The following is a 24,327-nucleotide window of genomic DNA, read 5'->3' as shown; positions in this document are numbered from 1 at the left end:
TCTATTCCTTCATATTGCCAGTGCAACCGTACTACCACAAACGATGCCTGGTTTGGGCGACTGGGACTGCTTTCCTTTGCAATCACCCAGCTGAGCTACTCTGAGCAGGAAGCTGGGAGGCAACGGAGCCCAGCTCTGGCCACCATGCTCACGCTGGGAGACAAGCTCTTCTCCTTCTCATCAGGGCTACAGTGGGACCGTAACCCTTGGCACTAGGATGAGGTGTTGTTCTTCTGAACAAGTCACCAGTTCCTCACACCGAGGAGTTTTAAAAGGGGTGAGTTTTACCCACAGTTTTATCTGTTAGTTCAGGTGGGCAGTTCTCTCTCTTCTCCTGCGCTGCTACAGCCAGGGGCTCAGGACTCCCACCCAGTCCCCCTCACCACCCCCCATCACTCTGCGTGTGCTGTGCCAGCAAGCTCCACCTCCACCACCAGCCATTTGTGCTCAGACTAGCACCTTGTGCTTTCCAAAACAAAAAGAGAATTTATTTTCATTCATAACTTTTACTCCTTCCTAGGGGATGTGAGGAGCCTCGTTTACTCCACAGATACCCTGGGCTATGCCTATACAAGCTCCAGCCCCTACAGGATCAAGCTAGCAAGTCAAGATACAGAGCAGACAATAAGCAGACCTTTAAGTCTACAAATTGGAGGTTGAATGATTGGCAAACAACCTCTCCTCATGAAAAATTATGCTACAGCAACACAATAGTAACGGGAGCCAAAAGTATGTCTATTCCTGATTTGTAGACCAGGTTTTAGTTATGCTATAATCCTCTCAGTATGCCTGCTTAGGATCCCGCAATCACACGAGTCATGAACACTACCCACAAATCCTGCGGCTTCCATGCCGAGCAAGCGACACACCAGATGAAGACGGATGGAAAATATACATGTGGAATTGTTCTGGGAACTTAAAGCACACATAACAGTAAACAAAGCAAATATGGTGCAAAACCTGTTGCTATTTTCACAGCATTTGCTGAGCAAAGCTGCATAAATGCAGAAAGATGCAAACTGCCTCACACCTTTCCTCTGATCCCAGCAAATTAAGCACAGCAGCACAAACAGCAGCAGTGAGAAGGAAATGCTATGCAGAAGAGCTGCCCTGTTTGCTGTTGCACTACAGGTATATGTTTGGGTATGTGAGAGAGAGCTGAATAAAGAGCATAAAAATTACTTTTCCTCACGCCTCCTCCACAGCCTCGGCTGCTCATGGGGAACTGAACAGGGAGAGATTCCCTTGGTACCATCCTCCCTCCTCCAGGCACAGTCTAAGACAGTTTGAAAAGGTCTCTGCTGTTGCTGCCTGTCCCACTTGGGGACAGTCTTCACGAAGCTAGTGCCAGTTTGGTCTGGTAACTAAAAGGCTGCCTCTGCTCCCCACGGAAAAGGCAGTTGCCACTGTCGGATACTGGAGCACTTGCTGAACAAGAGGCACTACAGAGAAATTTTGGCTGGTGGCTGGAGAGATGGCTGAAAGCCAACTGACAAAGAAGAGCAATATCAATCTCTGTGCTGGGGGAATCCTCTGAAAATGCTACTGAAGCGAAAAGCAACCGCTAACGGCACAGTGGCAAACAAGACATGAGTGATCCTGCACTCATGGAGGAGAGAAAAAGGCAAACAGCTGAAGCGAAGTGATCAACATGAACTTGAACTGTGGCACAGGGCAAACATGTGGCATGCCGTATGGAAACTCGGAACAAAACAGAAAGCTTGGAACAAAATTAAATTAAAAGTCTGCTTTTATTTCAAATTACTCCACCAAACATCTAACCGAAAATTGTGCTGAAGCTGACATGACTTTGTGACATGTTATTCCTTGAAGACTGCCATTTTCCATTAAAAAAAAAGGTATTAAAAATGTTTCAATCTGGTTACCTTCTATCCAGCAAGGCTAGAAAACATTAAATCATAAGCTAAAGAATAACACCACACTATTAGTCAGCAAGAGAGAGCTTTTCAACCAGCATCCATCATAATATTTTCAAGAATCCATAAATACTGAACACCTGGAAAGGAAGGACCGCAATCACTCCAAGCATGAATTTAGAACTTTAAAAACATGTATTTATCAAACGTATTTAAAGACAGGCCCCAAGTATCCTCCCTTTGCCCACTGTTTCTAGATATAACCTGTCTGGGAAAGGGCGATCAAACATTCACCTCCAAAACAGATGAGCCTGCAGCATGACAGTGTTCTGTATTCTGGGGGGTCTTCTACTGAACAGCCTCACACAAAAGTATCCCTGCAAAAGCACCTAAACTGCCAAATCCAGGGATTATTGGATGAATGGATTTTAAGAAAAAAAAACTGGAATTCTTTCTGCATAATTTCCAATAAGTATCTGAGTGAAATCAGATTATGAAGAACTAGATCAAGAGGAGTTAAAATTAAGGATCTGGAGCATCTCTCCTGTGAGGAAAGGCTGAGAGACCTGGACTGTTTACCCAGGAGTAGGCTCAAGGGAGACCTCATCAATGCATATAAATACCTGAAGGGAGGGTGCAAAGAGGATGGATCCAGGCTTTTCTCAGTGGTGCCCCGTGACAGGACCAGAGGCAACGGGCACACACCGGAACACGTAAGAAAAAACGTTTTACTTTGAGGGTAGTCAAACACAGGAACAAGTTGTCCACAGAGGTTGTGAAGTTCCCCCTCCTTGAAGACATTAAAAAGCCATCTGGACACTGTCCTGGGCAACTGGCTCTAGGTGGCCCTGCTTGAACAGGGGGGTTGGACCAGAGGACCTCCAGATGTCCCTGCCAACCTCAGCCATCTTGTGATTCTGTAATAAAGTAATAAAGTGACTTACTATCACTTACAGCAAAACTATTTAAGTAGGAAAAAATCAAGTAATGGCAAAAAAAAAAAAAAAGATTTCCATATTCACTATGACAAGGAAAGTTCTTTAATGGACAATATTTCTCAGTAATACACCTATTTGTCCTATAATACACCTAAAGGCATAATGAGACCAGAGGGATTGCTCCACTAAGCTCAGCTACCAGACCTAAAGCTAGCCCCAAATGCTTATACATAAAACTCAAACACGCCCACAACATTAAAGTATAAAACCATATCCATAAATTTTCAACCCCCTCAGATTCATTAAGTTCAGAGAATTAATTTCCATTGGCAAACTCTATGGCTATATCAGTGAATGACCAAAGTGGGAGCTTAAACAACCATCACCAGAGCAAAAGGCAGTGGATAGTCTATTTTAGTCCTCGCGCTCTGTCCTCAAAGGAATACTACAATCATAGAAACACCTCCCGGGTTATATAGTTCATTTGCCTGCCAGTGTGACATTCTTCCCTACAATAATTTTTAATGCTTGCTTTTGCCAAGTTAAGAGCAATGCGTTGCATCTAAGGAAAATGACCTTATTATGAGTCCCCTCAGACACTGTATTTTGCAGTACTCAGTGGATCACAGTACTGCATTGAACAACAGGGAAGGTGTCAAACTGTTCAGACTACAGGCTAGCCCGAAACTGTAGAGTCAGCAATATAACAGGATCCCCCTGAGTGCTGGGCTGTGGTACAAATACTCTCGCCCCCTCGCTACAGCACAGTGCCCTCTCCCCTGCTCAAGGCACAGCTGATCAGTCCTGGCACCTCACAGGTATGAGATGTGCAACCCTGGTGCCCCACGGTACAAATGTGCAAGTAATAGCCCAAGCTGTGGAAGAGCAGGAGGTAATTTTGTGAGTCTCAGATGCAGCTTCATACCCCTGTGGTCCTCCAGCAGCCCAGCCTCCTCTCCAGGGATTCCACTAGAAATCACCAGTCTCTTTCACCCTGCAGAGGACTTCATAAAACAACTCCCACCATGGCCACCTGAAGGTGTTCACAAAAGGAAGAAAAGCAACCCTAAAGGAGGTGGCTGAAAAAGAAGTGACCGCAATGAAAAACATGGGGAGAAAATGCCAGAAAGCTGATGCAATCATCCTCTATCCAAACATCCAGTTACAGGGAACAAGTTGTCCCAAATGTCCCATGGTGAAATATTTGTGGTGTCATCTTCTGCTCAATAATAGTTTCCTTGCAATGTTTTCTGCACAAAACCCAAATCTCACAAAAGCACAGAGCACATCTATGTAAACGTTTTTCAGCATATCTGCTCCTCATCCACAAAGGAACTCAGAAGTTTTCAGCCACATTCTCAGAGAATGAACTGAGGAAGCCAGCCACGCAAGTGGCCAAGATTAGGAAACACAGAGCATTCCACAGCTATCCCAAACAAATAAAAGACAAAGTAGTCCCTTACTTCCAACTTTAAATGCAGAAAAGATGATTAAAGCAGTTACATCAAAATAATAAGGCAGCACTAAAAGAATTAAGACATGATAAAAATAAGATTGTTCACACAGCCCTAGCTCTTTCACCATGAGGATGTACATTATAAACAACCTTTTTTCCCAGACACTTGCTATTTTTCTGCATATTTAAACACAGATGTGGGTGCTTAGCAACTGTAAAACAAAGTAATCTACTTAAGTAACTGAGTATAGATTAAGGTACTTCATCTTATATACGAACTTTTAAATAATAGAAAAAATACAATATTTTAACACCTAGAGAGACAGAATGCTCACATATGTATTCCAAAAATAAGTCACTTACCTTTGCATTTAAGCAAAGAAATAGGGATTTGAGTCTGCTACGTAGGCATCTGTGTGCATGTGTACATGTATGCATTCATCTGTGTGCATGTGTGGACTTTGTATACAAGTTACCTACATATACAGTGGGTAAGAACAGAAAAAGACCTAGGAAAATAAATTATTACACATGTTAAAAGTATTGCATTAGTGTGAGAAAAAATGCAGTTATACAGTGTAAAGGTCTGTAATGTTCAGTATAAAAAATTGTTACAAGCAGGAAGAGTATTTTGTCAGAAATGCCCATATTTTAAACTGGAGACAAACAAGAAAATCAGGAAATTTCCAACAGTTCAGAAACATCATGGAGCCGCTGCACTGCAGTATCCCACTAGTATTTCCAAACACAGAACACAGAATTTATCAAGTTACTTGAAACACCGTCTTCATAAAAGGTTTTGCTGAATGAATTAGTCAACAGTACACAAAAAAAAAAGTTTTGTTGGAGTGCTCATTATTTTGCACCACTCACCAGCGAAACAAAGTTTTTGAAGAGGAATTATACATTTTGTTACACAAACTGGTCTCACTGAAAAAAAAGGGTTTTTTTTAAGCACACAAACTTTTCTTCATATCTCTTACCTATTTGTTTCCTGTACTGATCAACAGGAGTCCTTGCTGTAGAGGCATCTTTTCTACCCATCGTTTTCAATCCAAAAATCACTGTCAGTATCAGAAAAAAAAAATAAATAAATGCATTATTCCTATATAAGTTACTAAGGAAATCACTGACTTATAACATCAGAAAAAACTGTAACAAGCAACATTTACATGATTATACACAAAGACATAAAGCTTTCCCAGAGTACAATGAGACACTGGAGTTAATCATCACTATTCTGAAGACTATTAGATAAATTCTAAACATACCTTCTTCCCCATTGCATGGGTTATTAACACTACAGAATGCATGTTAGTTTGAATAATTTTTTTTAAAAAAAAGTATTTAAACTGATTGCACTGTAATTCAGCATTTGGTACCATTGAATTACATTCCTATATAATTTTTTTCTTTAGTAAACCAGGGAGTGAATGTAGTATTGTGAGCAGGTTCTATTGTTGGCAAACATGTTTACATGCAGGAGTCTGAGGTAGGATTAGGCATGTGTGCACCTACAGGTGTAATTGCTCAGAAAAACCACCTGCAGATGCAGCCTTGCAGCCACCTTGAGCAAAAGAGAGAAACAGATACCTAAAACACAGCAACCCCACACTCTTCTACCTTCCTGCCATCGGCTCTAGAGATCTGCGAATGAAAAGGAAGCGGAAAATAAAAATGAGAGCTGGGGCTGTGCCCATTTTACACCTCTCAGCCAACGTATTGAGACTTTAAACCACCTTCAATGCATTTAGGTAACAACCATCCTGCCTCTTGAATGGGCTTCTCACAATGCACAACACAAACAGGTGACACTAGGAGTGCAAAGGGAACTGCACTATCACTCATCCAAAGATGCTCTTTTCGGTTCTTTGGTGCTCCCACACTACCTGTGTAACTGAACAAGCATAATCCGAGTAGTGTTCTAGCAAACTCTCAGTGTATCCATTTAATGTGCAAAATGTTACGGTCTTTTATTCATCCCCTCACTAAGCTGCCACTCAAAAGATACACTAAGATTCTACAAATGTGCTAATTTCATCTCTTTTTCCACAGTAAAAAACCACACGACTTTTATAGCCACTCTTGTTGCTCAAAACACTGGTTTTTGACCATTTTGGCTGGGCTGAAGGCATCACCCATCACAATGATGATAAGCCCCACCATTTGACCACCTCTACGACACCAACCCCCGCACTCACAAGAGGACTGACATTTTCCAGAAGTGTCAGATTTACCGTTTGAGCACAGAAGACGCACAACAGCCAACACTTGCCTTTTTCCAGCCAGCCTTGGTGAGCACCGTGTCAAGGGCAAACTTTGGCTGAACCATTGTGGGTAGCCACAAACCACCCGCAGATTGTGCACATATGGCCTTGGAGTATCTGCAGGAGTTTTACTTTTCTGTTAGCCATAACCAGCTGTGCTACGGCACGATGAACTTCCCCAGGCTCTGCCAAGGCACTCTGTCTGGGAAGCGCAGTCCTTAAAGGCACTGCAGTGCCAAACCACGGGTCAAAAAGCATGCCAAGGCACTGCTGCATGGGCTAACATCAGCATCCCAGCCCTAAACATCCACCATTATTTGCTTTGTTACCTTCAAACAAGGCTTAAGGTACAGCTGCAGGAATGATCCCACCAGTTATTTGTGCATTTTAAAACCACAATTTTTCTTTCTTTTGTATTTATCTGTCATGTAAGAATTATTGGCATTTAATGTAAAGTGAGAAATCCAGGCTCCCTAATTTAAAGTGTGGGATATGGTATAAAATGAATTTAGGTGCTCAAAACTCAACCTTTCTTAAAGGTATTCAGGAATAATAACAAGGTATAGAAGACTACCAATATTTTTCAACCCAAATTGAAAACTCAGTTATAGTATTCTAATGCTTTCATACACTATTTTTGTTTAATTCAGAGAATATTCCCATTTTATGTAAAACACATAAGCAGTGAACTGTAACCCACTGGGGTTCCTCTACCCCCCCACCCCCGCCCATTATGCTTCCCAGCTATTCTCCTGACTGAATTGTATTTTTCACATAACTTCATGAGTTTTTCACATAACTTCGTAAGAGTGAAAAATTAAAGTCTCATTTGAACTTTCAGCTCGTTGAGGAAATAACAGATATATTTTTACACCACAATACTAGTTCTTGGCTTTTTTATGCCACTGCTAGAAACTGTTTGACTTGCTTTTTTCAATTTCAACAGCCTACTAATCTTTTGTAACAAAACGTCAGCTGTGAAAGATGCTTGCAGTTTTAGCAGTGCCAATAAAACACAAGAAGAAAACACAGGCAAAAATTACTTCCCGACTCCGTATGAGCCACAAGAGATGCTCACGTTTGCCTGTGTGGCTCGGTATCACTGACTCCCGCATCTAGAACCTCGACTCCTCTTTGTTCTTCAAAGGGATGCAGTAATCATCATTCATTTCCACCGCTTTGATGGTTAGATAGCAAACGCCCAAGAAACCCATGGAGACATTAGCACATACAGCCGCAATGTCTAATAAGACAGCTATTTGCATAAAAGATCAGCCACAATTTAGAATGTGTTGTGATAGATGTGGAAAGGGAATAACAGATCTATATTAGCATGTACGAAACCGAGATTGTTTTCACAATTTAATTCCTCGGGGACTGTGGCTCATCACCTTCTCTTATAAAGAATACTGCATTCCCTGAGGAAGCAACTTGCCATGAGCCAGAGTTAAACTAAAATATGGATTAATAAGAGATAATATTTATTATTTATGAACCTTATTGAGGAGTGGTTTCCAACATAACTTTCTGATCACATTTCCATAAAGGAAAAGCCTGGAACCTTTATGAATCATGAAACAATTTGAAAAGTGCCTTTTCCCCATTTAAAATAGCAGTGGTTGTCCTAGAATCATCGGTCATCTTTACTGTAAACAAAACTTGCACTCAAGTCTTTCCCAGCTGTCTCTGGCCACTCCATGGCCTCCAACATCAGCAAGTAGACAATCTGGCTTTTCCTATATTTCTTTGCCAAATGCACCCTGAGCAGCATTCAGGTCCCTCGAATTTTAATGACTGTTTAAATGACCATTTAAAAAACATGGAGTTTGTCGCTGCTCTTTTTACAAGCTACTAAAAATTCTTCAAGAGTAATTTCAGATCACTTGAAGGCAACACAAGCCCTCTTCAACTTTCAAGCTTTTACAAAAGAAGATTTTAAGAAAACAAAGAGAGGCCCAATGGAATAATTTTTTTTGTTTATTGCTATTTCAGAGATACTGCAAGCTCAAAATAAGTCTTTGTTTCTGTGGTCCTCTTTACTGGTTTTTTCACTTTCTTTCTCTTCCCGTCTAGTAATTCACTTTTGAAGGCTTGCACCCTTAGAAGAACACATGATTTTTCTTTTCCTCCTCTTTTATTCATAAGCCGTGACTGACAATAATTAAAATGCACAATAAATTGCCTATTATCACTTCCAACTGTCAATAGTATTTTATGAAATATAAATCAGTTCTGAATGTCCATTCAAGGTCTGGCGACAGGAGTGTTTAGATCCCAATTCACTATTCTTGATGCATATGCAGCTTGTATCAATAAAAAACAATTCAAAGCAATCACTTTAATGAAATGGAAACACACCATGAATGACTTTGGAAATACTAATAAAAAATAAGTACAGGGACTACATAGCACAAAGACTGCACTTTGTGCATTGATGGTGCAATACAAATGGTTAATAATAGTGAAAAGGCTTGAAGTGTAAACCAGTGAACACTCAAAAGATACGTGTATGCGCACACGTACAAACTTTCTTAGCAATGATATTCGATTGTATGTCTGTATTCTTCAACAATAAGCTGCCTAAATATTAAACAGAGGACATGTTAAAGAAATAATCAATAAAATTACTGGGTTTGTACCTGAAATACAGCTAGTTGGTTGAGAGAAAAGTAAGTAAAACTTCAGGATAGAAAAGAACCACTACAGAATGGGGAAGTACTGGACCAAGTCTTCAGCTGTAATGGAAAACTCAGGTGAATACACAGTGAGTATCTGTATATATGCAGAAGTACCTTATCCTTAATTGCAAATGGATATCTAACTCTAATTTTTTTTTTGAGGGGTTAGGGGGAATTGTTCTTTGCATGCAATGAAGGTTGACAATTTGAACATAACCCAAATTATTTTTTAATATGATTAAAAGCTTACTGATGGCAGTGACAGCTGTTCTTTTACCAGTCAATTCCATAGCTCATAGTTAAATAAATAATGGAAACTAAAACCCTTACAAGATACAAGGCAGCAAAACCAGCCTTTTATCCTCCTCGGGTAAAACCCAAGGAACACATCAGATCCCCTGCGAACTACCCATTACTGCAAAAAATGTGTTACCACTGCATTTAGAGTGGGAAGCTGTCTGCATGTAAGTATTTTGGAAATCATTGCTGTTCCTTAGTTTAATTGGCTGAAGTGTACTGCTGAAGTACAGTAACTAAGAAATGCAGTGGAAGTAACCTGCAGCCAAAATTGCAAGAAAAATGCAGCTGAATTCTTTACCTATATTTTAGCCAAGAGAAAGAATTTTAAAACTTTTACTACTATTATTTAAAAAAAAAACATACAAACAAACAAAAAATTTGAAAAAAAATACATTCATGTTCTATTGATGTCTTACAGTAGTCTTTACCATTCTGGAAAATCCCTTTCAAAGGATGAGACTATTACTTTAAAGGAAAAAGTACCTGCCCATGGTACTTCCTGGAGAATCTAGTCTACTTTGAGGATTTATTTCATTTTCTTTTAATAAAGGATTTTATAATTTCTTTACTTGATTTAACCTTGAAAACATCAGGGGTGATTCAAATTGAATTAAATTTGGGAAAATTAATCAAAACACCAGATTTCTAACTCCAGTTGGAACAAGTATTTCTAAAATAACCTTAACTTTCCACGTAAGGACAACAAACACTACACCATATCCCATCATCAAGACCATCTAGGAATTACAACTTTTATAATGACAAATATCAGGCTGTTTCATAGCTTCATGTAAGTACCAGGAATAAAACGCGCATTGTTACTTCTAGTAAGTGCTCTTTACACTCTAGGGAAAGGAGCTGCACTGTTGTTTGTTAGTTATATAGTGCCTACAAAACCCATGAAATTAGCTCAAAATTTATTTAAAGGTAGTACACAGGTAATAGTCCATATGAATACTCAGCATATTCTCTTGGATGTTTCAAAATCCTGAGGCAATATATTATGAAAAATAAATTTCATCACCCACCCAATCAGTTCCACCTAATTTCAGGAAGGTGAGACACCCAAGTTATACAGGAGGCCGCCTCTGCTCTTACTCGCTATGCTCCTAAACCTCCCCTAAGTACCTAAATTTTGATGGGATTACTTATGCCAAAATATTTGCATTTACTCCTCTAGCAAAAAGACTACTTACTTTTACTAGATGTAAAATGTTTTTAAATATCTGAAGAGCTGAAAAGATTATCATGAAGTGTATTCATGACAGCCAGGAAAAAAGTGAAAATTTCAAGGATTGCAAAACCTAAGATTTCTTTTTTTAACTTTGTATTATGTAAATTTGGGTTTTTAAACAAAAAGAGACTATTAAAAACATCAAAGGTTCCATCTATTCCCAGTAGAGTACAGTTTGTTACAGCTTCTATGGCAAAAAGAATAAAAATGTATTACATGAAGACTCACTTATAAAAACATTACTTACACAGAAGATAGCTGTTTACCAATTGGTGTTACACTTCTTATAAAAACAGTACGACATTTTGCAGAATATTCCTAAATGTAGCAATTATAGGCACCTCACATTTACTTTTCATTATTAAGGTTTGTTATTTGTCTTCAGAACCAAATGCCCTACTCACTTCAGAGCTGAGTAGAGCTATACCATCTGTGAAACATACATTCATTTTAATACGAAGACAGATCTTCATCTGAACAAATTTAAAATACCAAACGTTCAAAGATGAACTTTTTTTTTCATTTTTATGAATATATGACAGCATTGGTGTGTCAAGAAAATATCCTTAAAGAAGTTAATGAAGGAGAAAAGCATAAATGTGGTTCGATTCTGCCTTGCCAGACACTTAAAAATGTAGGATTTCCCAGAGGAAAGAGTAATAGCCACTAAAGGGAAAATTACACGATAAATGACACCATATGCAGTATTTCAGGATAACATTCTTCAAAATAACAGAGTCTGTTTAAACTTTGGGGTTTTTTTTAGGTGGGGGGAACACTTTGGTAGAAATCAGAGCTAAAGAGGGTGGGAAGAGAATGGGCATCCAGACTACCCGATGCCTGGAGGTGCATCATGAAGGATGGGTGCAGCTTCTACAGGAGTGACGGCAGATGCTGTCCAGCCGCCCCTGCCCTCTGAGGGCCTGTACGGAGGACACCTCCACCAGGGTGACAACTGCACAAGACAGAAACAGAAACACACTCTCTGCCTCATGAATTAACAGTTCATCGAGTCAAGAGCAACCACAAGAAACACTTATTTGCTCTGTTTCAGTAACCGGAGCATCAGCAGTGAACATTTTGCGGTTCAGTTAAATCCAGGCAGTTTTATTCCGTCTTTGATCCCCATCACATGCCCATTCAGCACTTATTTCCTTTAATGAAGTAGGGGATAATTTAAATAACAGGTATAAAGCTAGAGGTCATAGACCTTAAATTTCAAAATCAGCTTAGTCTGCCTAAGCGCTTCACCTCTAGTATGTTATGAAGCTACAATTCTTGTAATAGAGTGCCACATGGTTTCACCGAGGTCTTACTCTAAAACCTCAGAAACTTTGTTTTGCCTTGGTAGGTGTTACAGCTGAGGAAGAGTGACTTCTTTCCCTTCTTTCAATCAGAAAATAACCCCTTTACTCTCCCCTCTCTTTAGTTTTGGGAAGTGACCAAAATTCGGGTTTTTTCCAGATGTTACTCCTTTCCTGGGACTGCTGCAAGACATAGCTTGCTATAAGCCTGGGTGCTTTAATTATATACACTTGCTAATTCCTCATCTGTAGATTTTAAGCTTAGGCTCATTTTTGATAGATATTAAATTCTTATTTCTTCCCTAAGTGAGAAGAAATATTTAGGGAGTAATTATACTTTCCTTTAGCATATCCATCTTAAACTACAGTTCCAACACCATCCAGAGGACACAAGGTCTGTTTCACATTATCAATATTGTAAAATGGGATAACAACCCCCAGTGAGAATAAATTTTGTAACTTTTGAAGTTATTCAAACAACAACAAAAAATAATTAGGAACAGTAAGTAATTCCATATTCATTTTTTTTTTGTTTGTTTCTATTGTGCCTTTTTTTGGGTTGGTTTTTTTTTTTTTTTGCTTGCATTACCTTGGACCATAACAAATATAATTTTTTTCAGTGATTTAAAAATTGAAACAGTTTCTTTGAAGTAATATATCAAACAAGAAAATCTGAAACTGCTAGAATTTTTTCTCTCGTCTCACCCCGATTTAAAAAAAATCCTTTTTGAAGTATGTTGGGCTAGGTTTCAGCTTGATTTTTCCCACATTAATTCTAATATTGATAGCCAATCTATTTTGACTCCATTTTCATTTAAATGTCTATTATTCAAGAAGATAAGCAGCTCTCAGCAAACAACCTCTTCCTGCTGGACAACCAACAAAACTTAAAACCTGAAGAAAACAGTCACAAATAAGCCACGCAGGCACAAAGCTGGGAGTCAGACAAATGTTCCCCTCTGTTAGATATTTCACTGTAGTATAATACGATGTCCTACCACATGACTTCAGGTCATAGTAATTGCTAAAACTGGTCACCACATTGATAGTCTAATGATTGCCTTATTTCTCTACCTTGCGCAAGCATGCAAAAGTTGAAAGCAGGCTACAAATGACAGCAGCAAATAACACTTCAGCACATGTACACCTAATCGTAATACTTCAGCAAAACTGAATTATTAGTTCCATTACTAAACCTGCTGTTCGAAAGGACTTAAAAGGTAATCTTTCCATCCAGTGTTCAGAATGAATGTGGGTTTTTTCTTCCTTTCTCTGAAACTACTGCAGCTCGATAAGTATTAAATAGACTGATGTATGAATGAAAAAAAAATAGGTTTATGCCACTTTTGTTGTCTCACATGCTGTATTAGGCATTCAGGAAAGCAACTCAGCTTAAAAAAAAAATAAATCTATACTAGTCACCAGGCAAAAGAAATATATGTAAAGAGTTTTAATTTGGTGGTTTTGCCATTTACGTTTTCTCTATTTCTTAATAACTGCTTAAAGACAGAGTGACCTGTTAATACTTCCCATAAAGATAAGAAGATAAAGCTGACATGCATTTCTTTAGCCTTAATGAAATACATCAATTTTTTGTATTTTTTTTAAATTGTCTGAGGCAAAAACCAGTAGATAAACTGGTAGATAACTTGGCGTTAACATACCAAATGTAAAGTTCAGCCCTACAGCACTTAATAATTAGCTTAATAGTAGGGCTTAGTGAACAGGCCCATAGATGTTAGCAGCAGCATTTTCAAAACCAAGTCCTACTCAATTGGTTTTGAAGGATTAGGCCATAATTGGGTGAAGAGTTTAATACGGCTTAAACAGCATCGGCTCACTAGTTTCCAAAGTAGTTCAAAACAATAGGCCAAGCACACTCTCTGCAGATTGTATCTAAATTACTCGGGCCTTGGCTCCTGAAACCTAACTAGAGATTCCATTAAAGGCAATGATTTTTAAGATAAAGAATAAAGTAATTGTGTACATGATACCATCTCTTGAGGAGCTTTATGTTCTATTTGGGCAAAAAGGGAATGCAAGATCATTGGTATCTATCAAAAATCTGAATCTTAAACAAAAATTGAATTAAAGGAATGGATCAAAATCAGGCTAAAACCTTCATATGCACCAAATGAAAAAAAAAAAAAAAAAAGAAAAAAAAAGCTTCGATGGCTATCAGAAAATGTGGCAAGCTGTTTCCTTGCCTCATTTTAAGGCAGATGAGACAAATGTGGAGGGCAGTTGGGAAGAACAGGCAGCAAGAAAAGCTGTCAACCAGCAGAAAAGTTATCAGTTGAAATAACAGTCATGTGAATGTCTGAAGGTCCTGGATGCACCCATTTCTGCAAATGTGTGCTTGGGCTCTTCTCACAGCTTTCCCTATAAGATCACAGGATGGAAAGAGATTGTGTCCCCACCTATTCACACTGCTCCTGAACAGTGTGCCTGCATCACTAAGAGGAAATTCCAATGGAGGTTAACGCACTGAAAAAAAGTACTCCTTCGGATGCTTCAAGTCACACAGTACATGTGAAATTCTATTTACTGATTAGATTAGTAATTAGGTTAGTATTTACTAATAAATATTAGTGAAATACAAAATAGAACACTTTTTCATGGGTTGGTGCTTTTGGAGATAGCAGATTTTTAAGACCCTGGGTTCTGACATGTGAAAGGCTGGCCTTCTCTGGCCTAAGAGATACCTCTGATGAGAGATTCAAACTAATTAGGAATGGAATGGAAGTTATGAGACTCCTAAAAGAGATCATTTACTAAGTACGTATAAGCTTGCAAGCATTTCTTCAGAAACCCTAACCTGAGATAAAATGGCAGATGCCAATCCACCCCATTCACTCTAATTTCCTGAATGCATCTCTCTTAAGCACTAGGGGTTTACACATGCCCATGGCTAGAGTCAAAGGAGAATGTGTGCCTTGGCTCTGCCGTAAAGTTTTATCAGCAGGAGGGGGACATACCACCCGAATCTAGTCTTGTAGACTGAAAACAACAACAAAAAAAACCCTGCTAGAGCATACAGTAAAATGAGGTCAGCCTGTTTTTTGTAAGAACAGATCCAACACCAACATCACAAGAAGGTGCAGGTTCTCTTCCTGCTACAATTGCTCAGTGCAGCCACTACTGTACCAAAACTGTACAACCCTGTAACCAAACTTACTAAGTTTAAAGAGAGCTGGGTCAACTCTGATAAGGACTTTAGCTAAGTTGCTTCTGCTTTTAGCTTTCGAAATACACTCTCCCATGCACTCAGCTTTACAGCCATCCCAGTTGTTTTCATACTGATATATTTATTTTTTTATGAGATGAGTTAATGAAGATGTATACCAACATAGCACAGGGGAAACATCTTTCCAGGTTTTCAGTATTTCCAGCACTAAGCATCTACAAAGGCTCAAAACCAGACACGAGACAAGTTTGGTCAGAGAGCCATTGCCCTGAGCTTTTTCCTATACACACCATTCCCTCCCTTTGAAGGTCTCCTCAAGGTACAGTACATATTCTATAGAGTCCTTCTATGGTCAGGATACAGAATTGAACCAAGCCTATACAATATACATTACTTGTGTGCAATAAATGACAAAATGCAAGTGGCTTTGAATTCTTTGCTCTGCATATATGGCTATGTTTTAGTATGGTACCCACATTTAGATCACAATTTCCATGGGTCTATATAAACATGCATGAAGAAAAACAGGCCCTCCTCCCATGTAGAACTAGAAGAATTCATCCAGAAGCTTTGCTTTGTAAATCATTTCAGATGTATTTTACTGAAGCCATAAAGGATATTAGCAAGTGCGCTGGGACCTTTTGTTTTAAATTATTATGATCTGTTACTCTAACAGAAGTTACTAATATTATTTAACCCCACTGGTGTACTTAAAATGAAAACAGTCTGAAGCTTTTTAAAATAGGTTTTGTCTCTACAATAATCATTTCACCAGAATACCTTCTTCCTACTTAGCTTGTTGGTCTGCTGCTTTGTATACCCCGAAAGACACCAAAATAATCCAGGCTTTCAAATTACCCTGTCTTTCAGAATAAAAAGGTAAACAGCAATCTAAGAATGCTTTGTTAACCTTTTCACTGCAAATTACAGAACGATATATTCATAAATTAAATAGCATAAGTAAACAAATTCCAAAGAAAGCAACATCCATCCTTGCTCTATTTTATGACTGCAGAACGAAAGCAACCCCCAAATTATTAGCTGCTGCAATTCTTTGTGGTTCCATTAAAACCAAATTTAAGTTTAATCACACCAAAGTCTAAAGTTTAAGAAAACATATTATAGGAAGTTTTCCATGATGCTTATATACAACAAAAAAGAAACAATGCTTTCCATGCCCTCTGCGATAGGAAGAAACGACAAATTCACACAGATTCAACATACCCCTACCTAGGACACTCAACATTATGTATGTAGAACTAGATTCAACATTCCAGCACTGGTCTTATTCAAGGGATTTAAATCACCCTCCTACCTCTCCCCTCCACACCTCTACCAGGCAGCACCAGTCCTTCTTGACACTACAGTGCACTTGAATTCCCTTTGGCTACCAGAGCTTCCTCACAAACCCTGTGTCTTCCCGCACTCACAGCTTTACAAAATAAAAATCTTCCATTCTGCACACACAGAGCATTCATTCTTCCTCAACACATGCAAACTAGTTTTTAACGGACTCGTGTTACTATGATCTCAGCCACGCTTTAAATTCCATCCTTTCTTCATCATCCAGCAATCACTGAACCATCCATCGTTTGTCACTATCGCTTTTCTATTTCCACACAGTTGACTAAAACAGCGAAAAGCATCACACCTGACATAAATACTGGGCAAAGTCCCCACAAGCTCTCTTCCATTGACAGTGGCTTCCAGCCATTACTTCTGAGCGCTGGCAGCTCACCAGCTCTTTATCTGTTTTATTGGTACTGTACAGTACTAATTTTTAAATTAATTTTAGTTGAGCAACAGTAAATCAAGGACCTAATCAAATGTAAATGTTAGCTATACAAATAGTGTACTTTCAGTTTGACAACCATGACACAAAACCAAAAGAAGTAATGCACTGCTTCAGGTTAACTGTTTCATTTTGGCAAGAACGTAAGTCATACAAACCCGGTCCAGCAATAAAGTAAGTGATATAATCTTAGTTGCAGGCAGTGTAATCAGCTCCGCACACAATGCTTACAATACTAAAACCGCATACTGGAAAATTTCTCTGGCATACATACTAAATGAAAGAAAGATTATGTTTTTTAATGTGAGCCTTTAGTCATGATCACTTTTAAGAGCAGGCAAAACCATGAAGTGACAGTTTATGTAGAGATGGTGATACAGCAAAGTCAAGTAGTGAAATGTTCTCCACACTGACTGGGTACAGTAACAAGTTGAAAAAACATAGTACTTTTTATTTTAAAGTTTAAAACCTGTTCAGCTTGTGACTTGTAACTACAGGGGAGTCTCATAAACAAGCTTTGGGTATCCGAGAGGCTTTAAGGTGTTGCTGACCCCAGATGTTTAATCACCTCTCTGCCAGGGTGAGAAGCCTGTAAGAAAGGGCAACAACAGGGGGTATGTTCTGCCCCCAGGACCCCGTTCCCAGCCGATGCATCAGCGCAAGCCACCCAAAAATAAACGTGCGTTAAGGTGAGGGAAGTGAACTGAGGTGCAGATATTGCTGGCTCTTGCACACAGACTGCAGCCTGAGGGGTGGGGAGAAGGCAACCAGCTGGCGGCATCTTAAAACACAGCATCTAAGGCTTCCAGAGCACATCTGTCAGAGCCATTCGTGAATAAATTTGAGCATAAGAGTTTGTAGAATTGAGAACTTCATATGTAAAGATTACAATGAAAACACAATAGATAAAAGCACAAAAAGCTACAAAGGCTGATTGATAATGTAAATGTGAGAGGGAATTATCATGGGTAAACTTAACCTTTTCTGCATTTACACCACACAGCACAAACAGAAAGAAAACAACTGAAACTTTGAAATCTACCACATTTCCAACCCAATCTGTTTCCTCACTATAAAAAACAGTTCATAACATAAAAGGTTATTTTGTTCCATTATTTTATTTCCATGGAAATACATGAGGATAAATTTGGCTTTCTGACTAGAGGCAATGTAACCCCATCTTTTATTTTGTTGTCTGTCTTAATAACAGAAATAACAGCATTAGTAGCCAACAACAGACTTCTGTACAAAATGGTGTCCTTCCGTCTGCCCTCTGGATTTTAACTTCCCAATACTATTCTCAACATTAACCCAGTGCTAACCTTTGCTCTTTCCCTCTCTCATACCTGCCCTTTCTGGTATAAGTGACTTCTCCACTGTAAGCTTCTGCTGTCAGAACAGTCTTTGCCCATTTATTCACTTCACCAGTTCACCATCTATTCCTGGAGTTCTACTTCACCCTTCCTCTCCTGACTATCTCCCATCCTTCTTTACAGCTGCTATTGGGTTTACATTGGCTAATTCATCACACCATGTCTTTCCAATTCTGTCTTGTTTTTGACAGTAAAACATACTGGATGAAGGACAACGCCAAGAACAATGGCAACACATGAATAAAGAGTATTTTGCTGATGTATGAATTATCATATGTAACTGCAAAAAATCCTAGGACACAATACAGTGTATTGTATAAAGCTCTATTATATCATTGCAATACGTGGTTAGAGGGGCAAAATCAAACTTAAGAATCACTAATGCTGATTTTTAGCCTTGCTGCTAAAAAAAAAAAAAGCAGAAGAAATGGGAAACAAAGGGATTAGCACGGTCCATGTTAAGAGTGCCTGGAGGAACTGTTTACTCAGCCCACTGAATTACAGGGGTATCTAGTGATACAAAAGCACTGTACTGACATTTTCTCTTCACCTTCAAAACATAATTATAATGAGTAAAAATCTATCAGGAATCACAGACTGTTGCAGATAATTTTGGGATATTAAAGCTGCATTATGCAAGTCCTACTTGGAAAAACACATGCAAGTGCTTTTTTTCCTCCCTTCTGTAGCATTACCATTGACCATCTATGTTTGCCTTTATATGAAACAGAGTTGCTTCCTAAATGGCAACCACCACAGTTTTTCTGGAACTATCTTTCCTTCTTACCTTCTTTCCAAAGAGGAAAAAATATATTAATATCTTACCTGCTTCTTCTGTGTGTGAAAAAATACTTTGAGACTAAAACTGATTATTAAAGAGCCTTAACACAAATTGTGTTTCATCTCCTCTACCAACGATACCATGATGTTTATGTTGTGCATAATACTGCAATGATATATGAGATCATCAGCTTGCTAACTAAAAAGTTTCACTGTGCCTGTGATTGATAAACTATGGAAGTATTAAAACATTAAAAATGTTAATCTTTGTAATAATCTCCTGAAAAGTTTTTATATTAATTTAAACCATCGATCATTTTAATATTTAATCATTGCAGACTTCATTTGAAATGAGGATAGCCATTCACTAAAAAGCACTTCATTTTTTATTTTAAAAAATGATCAGCTAGTATGCATTCTGTAAATCTCTTCACATTTTTTCCTCAATAAAAAGTAAACCTGCAAGCAAATCAAAAAAATCTGCAAGAGCAGAAAAATTTGACGCAGAGTTTGTGTCAGAAAACATATACTTTTGCAGTCCTGTTTCCAGGGAGCAACTGTATTACAACAGTAGTATCATAAGACAGTTGGAGGATTGAGGGAGACTTCTACTATAAATGAAAATCATTAGCTTCTTTGTCTAGGCCTTACAGTCACCTATGTTTCGTTCTCTTTATGTATCTCATAACATGTAAATGTAACAATTTACTTATGAAGAATTAAGAGTGACTTGGCTCTGCCAAGGGGATATTAAACAGGTTTAGGTTTTTTAACATGTAACCCCATTTTGTAATGTCAGCCTGCTTTAGCAATGTATAAAGACCTTCCAAAGTATCCTACCCTAGCAGATAATTCACAGCTTGTCTTGCCTAATTAAAAATTCAGATTAATATGGAAATATACCAAAGGAAAACAAAACCAACAATCTCACAGAAACTCTACAATTACAACTGCAATTAACTAAAACTAATCTTGATCATATCTGGTTTCTTTTGAAAGACTTAAAACTATATAAGAAACAAATCTAATTCATGGTCTCAAGAAACAAATTTAACAGAAAAATCCAAGGAAAATGTCTTCATTGCACTGCAAAAATCCCACCCTCATCTTCTTCTCTATGTAGTCTACTAAAATTGGATGCTTCCTGGAACTACTGCCATAAAGTACACTGAGCCTGAGTCATCCGTTAAGATTGGGTTGCAGGATTTGGCTGAAATACTTGACCAAAGTAAATCCTAGATATGACTAGCATTCATTCTGTATTTGTGACCAACAGTGAGTTAGAAGATTTTCCCATACCTATGCTATAAAACTGGCACACAAACTGGCTTCCTTTTCTGAAGAGACTGCAGAGTGTAACAGCAAGAGCTATTAAGATAGGGAACTGGCAGAACTGCATGTAGAATCTTCCAATGCATATAAACTTACACTGTATAGTTCAAGTTCATAAATTTATTTAAAAAAAAAAAAGAGAAATAAAAGCACTGCCTTTATTGTTGATCTTACAAAGAAAAGTAAGTATCTTGCTGCATATCACCTTTTGCTAAAGTCTGTTTCTAAGGAATGATGTATTGAAAAATCCTGCTCATTCAGTATGATGCAGTAATTGAATTCAGGAACTCAGCTGCTTGCATCTGAAATGGAAGAGTTAGTCCTGGTTTTATGGAACTTAACAGAAACACGTATGTGTGCTTGTGTGTAGATCAACACAAGATTAATTATAAAACGAGTTTCACCAATGCTAACAGGAACCTCTGGTTTAGTCATTTGATTTGAAGTAATCTTTCAAACCCAACATGTATGAAGAACTTCCACATCTGTGCTGAAACAACCGAGTATTTTCTATATCGCTTCTGCAGATACAAAATACTATTTTAGACAGGCTAAGAGGGCAATTGTAGAATATTGCTGTAAACCCTACTTGGTCAAATTAATAAATCAAATTCACAAAATTACAGGATGTTGATGCTGGAAGGGACCTCTTGAAGTTATCTACCTGGGCTCATCTACCCATGCTCAAACAGGTTCAGCTAGAAGACAATACATAAATTATATCACTATAACTTACAAAATAAATTACAAGAAGAATTTACATGTTGAACCAACAATAACAGAAAAAAAAGTTAGCAATTGCTCTTTCCTAAAAAAATATGTCAACTGCTTGTATTGATGTGATTAATTTATTTCAAAGTCAACACTTCTTCTTTGTTTTCTCTATGCTTACACTTACGGTATTGACTGAAGTAGGCTTACATCAAGACAGAAAAAAAGTCCTAGAAGGGTAATCTTACTAATTCATGATCAAAGATAATCATGCCAACAAAAGCATCTCCCAATTTTTTTCCTTAGTAAACAGACAAACTATTTTCTGAACAACAAAGTTTGTCCCTAGCCCATTTTGTACCAAGAGGTGAAGTGATTCAGCCAAGGAAGACAGGCCAAATAGCACTACTTAAGAAATGGTTCAATTTTCCCCATACTTGTTGTTAGGTTTACGTGTATCCCTTACACATAATTTTCTTCAGCTTTCCACTACGGAAGTCACCTATCAGCAGCAAAGGCTGGAAGAAAGTCAACATGTGTTCAGTAACAGGTACCCTTCCATTCTGATTAGCTCTTTAGGAATGAGCCTGGCCCCCAACAGCAAAGAGCTTGAGCCCTATTACTGCGTGTGAATGTGTGTGCTGTACATACAGCCCAGTTATAGCATAAGCTTTTTGAAGGGAGCTTGCTGGTACTACACTCCATCCTCCTAAGTATGTAGGCTGATGTAAGGCAGCGCAGTTTGAGAGCCACACGAATATGCTGGCAGAAATCCCTGCCAACACTTCACATTTTGAAATGTTGCAGCTCCCATATTTCTGTCCAGGCTTTTCAGAGCATAAGCATGACCAGCACACTCTACAGAAAACACAAAGGAGTCCAATGTACCCGGAACACACCACACCTGCAAGGTAAACACAGCCAGCTCAACAAGCCCAGGTTGTATCAGATTTACTGCACACGCACAGCCAGCCAGCCCCATACAGCCCTGTTACACACCGCACGTGCAGCAGCCCTGTGTCCTGGTCTTGCTGTGTGGGGGGTCAGCCTACGCGCACGCATGCACACACACACGAGAGCAGCTGTTTGTCCAGCTCCCAGACACCCGGAAACCCCACACAGACAGGGTTTCACACACACATACTCAAACACACTGAGCTGGCGGGCAGCACGTCAGGAGTTGGGCTCATGAAGGAAAGCCGTGGGGTGTCCTCACACTGAAGCACTGCAGGCTTCTGCCAGCCTGACAGCCGCCGGACCAGGCCTCGAACAGAGCCCTCGCTGAGGAGACCCCACGGCAAGGGGTTTATTTCCCTCCAAAATGGCCAGTCGCAGCCTGGTGAGGGACCCTGCCTGGCACAGGGCTGACAGACCGGGCAGCCGAGGAGCCCTCGTTACACCGTCAGGTTGCACGGCCAATCCCGGCCCCCGGGGCAGCCGCCCACCCGCGCCTCCCGGGCACCGCGCACGCCGCCGGGGGGCAGAAGCCTGCGGCGGCCTTTCCCGCCCACACCCAAAATGGCCGCGCTGGCCGCGGCCGCTGACCCTTGCCAGCCCCTCAGCCCACGTTCCTAGGGCGGCACCCGGGCGCCCGCGGCACCGCCCCGATTGGCAGCGCGCTCCGGCCAATCGCGGAGGCGAGCGCTTTCTCCCGGCCAATGGCAGCGGAGGCCCGCGGCGGACAGCGGGCCGGCCGAGCGCGCCGCCAGTGCGGACGCTCCCTGCCCGCAGGCCAATGGCGGCGCCGGAGGAGCGGCGGGGCAGCGCGCTCCTGCCGCCCCGAGGGGGGGCGGTTGCCGTGACAACCACAGGCCCGGCGGTGCCGGCCGGCCCTGGCGCCCGCGGCCCCTCGCCCACCCCGGGAAGCGGCGCGGTACCTCGGGCCGAGCGGCAGAGCTCCGCCTCCAGCCTCCTCCCTCCTCTCTTGGCGGGGCGACTTCCTGTGCTGGCGGGGCTGCCGCCGCCTCCCGCCCGAGCGTCCCCGCCTCCCACTCCCGCCCGCCCTGCCGGGCAGCGCCCTGTACCGGGGAGGTTGCTGCCCCGGCCCTGCGGCACCTGCCCGGGCCCCGCAACCCACAGCCCGGCAGCTGCGCCCGCAGGTGGACCGGGGGAGGCTCTCTGGCAGCGGCGGCCTCCGCTCTAGCCTCCGGCTCGGCCCCGCGGCGCCTGCCCGCCCGCCGGTATGCCTCGCTCCCGCCGCCCTGCCCTCTCGGGTGCCTGGCTGGGCTTCTCAGGGGAGACGCGTTGCGGGAGGCTGAAGGTTCAGCCGTGGAGCAGTTCAGCATCCGCCCTTCGCACCCCCCGCTCGGTTTTTAGTCCTACCTGTGTCAGAGCTATTGCTCCGCATGGGCAGGATGAAAAGCAATTGGCCACCTTTACATCATCACCATCAAAAGCCTGCTTCAGCGGGAACTTACATTTAAGGTCCTAAAACAGAAAGTTATTAACCTTGCCCGGTAATTTTTCACCACCTTGAGGTGATGATAGCTTGCAACAGATAATTCATTTACTTCGGTGCAAGGAGTAAGCTACTGACTCTTGGAACAGCTCACTGCTTAGTATTGCAAGTGCATGCTTTGCTTCCTGCAAAATGGCAGTTGATAACCAAGTGTAACACTCCCCTGTAAGGAAAGATACACACATAAAAATATTTGCATTTGTTTACCTCTGCAAGTTAGGAAGTGAAAGCCATACCCAGCTGAACTTTCCCATCTTTCTAGATGACATGCATACAGAGTGGAGAATGAGCCTACAACAAAGTTGATTTAATCAGAGTTTCCGTCTGGCATTTGTACCAAACCACAGAATTTTCTCCAGTCATTTCTGTACCAAGCTTAATGAGTGGCTAAAATGAAACAGCTTTCTTAGAAATACAGCCTGTCCTGATTTTGAATGATGAGACCCAAAGCTTTTTTTGTACCTTTTCTGCCAAGAAATCTCACATTAAGGTTATTTAGCTGCTTTGAACATGGCAGCTCACTGGACGCAACCTTTCATTTTCTTCCCAGGGTGTCTTGTCCCCTGTGGGACAGGGGGTGTCACACCCACTGTGGGTACCACCTCTTGATTTTTCTAACTTCGGTGTGTTCAGAATTTTA

General features: G+C 40.5%; 1 protein-coding gene across 3 annotated transcripts in view; it reads right to left on the bottom strand.

Moving 5' to 3' along the window:
* The window catches only part of TRIQK (triple QxxK/R motif containing), a 64,531-nt gene extending 41,333 nt beyond the window's left edge, over positions 1–23,198 (bottom strand). The window contains exons 1-3 of one of the 3 annotated variants that reach the window (XM_055800131.1): positions 23,107–23,198; positions 5,815–5,918; positions 5,255–5,335 (exon numbers count right to left, since the gene is read on the bottom strand). In XM_055800131.1, coding sequence (XP_055656106.1) covers positions 5,255–5,315 — 61 coding nt within the window. In that variant the 5' untranslated portion in view covers positions 5,316–5,335; positions 5,815–5,918; positions 23,107–23,198. Of the gene's footprint in view, positions 1–5,254; positions 5,336–5,814; positions 5,919–7,616; positions 7,623–8,185; positions 8,325–23,106 lie in introns of those variants that run through there. The other 2 variants (XM_055800133.1, XM_055800132.1) reach the window with 2 other exon arrangements.
* Between the last annotated feature and the right edge of the window lie 1,129 nt (positions 23,199–24,327).

The sequence above is a fragment of the Falco peregrinus genome, chromosome 3, assembly GCF_023634155.1.
Source record: "Falco peregrinus isolate bFalPer1 chromosome 3, bFalPer1.pri, whole genome shotgun sequence".
Lineage (NCBI taxonomy): Eukaryota > Metazoa > Chordata > Aves > Falconiformes > Falconidae > Falco > Falco peregrinus.
This window is presented reverse-complemented; position numbering and strand designations above follow the sequence as displayed.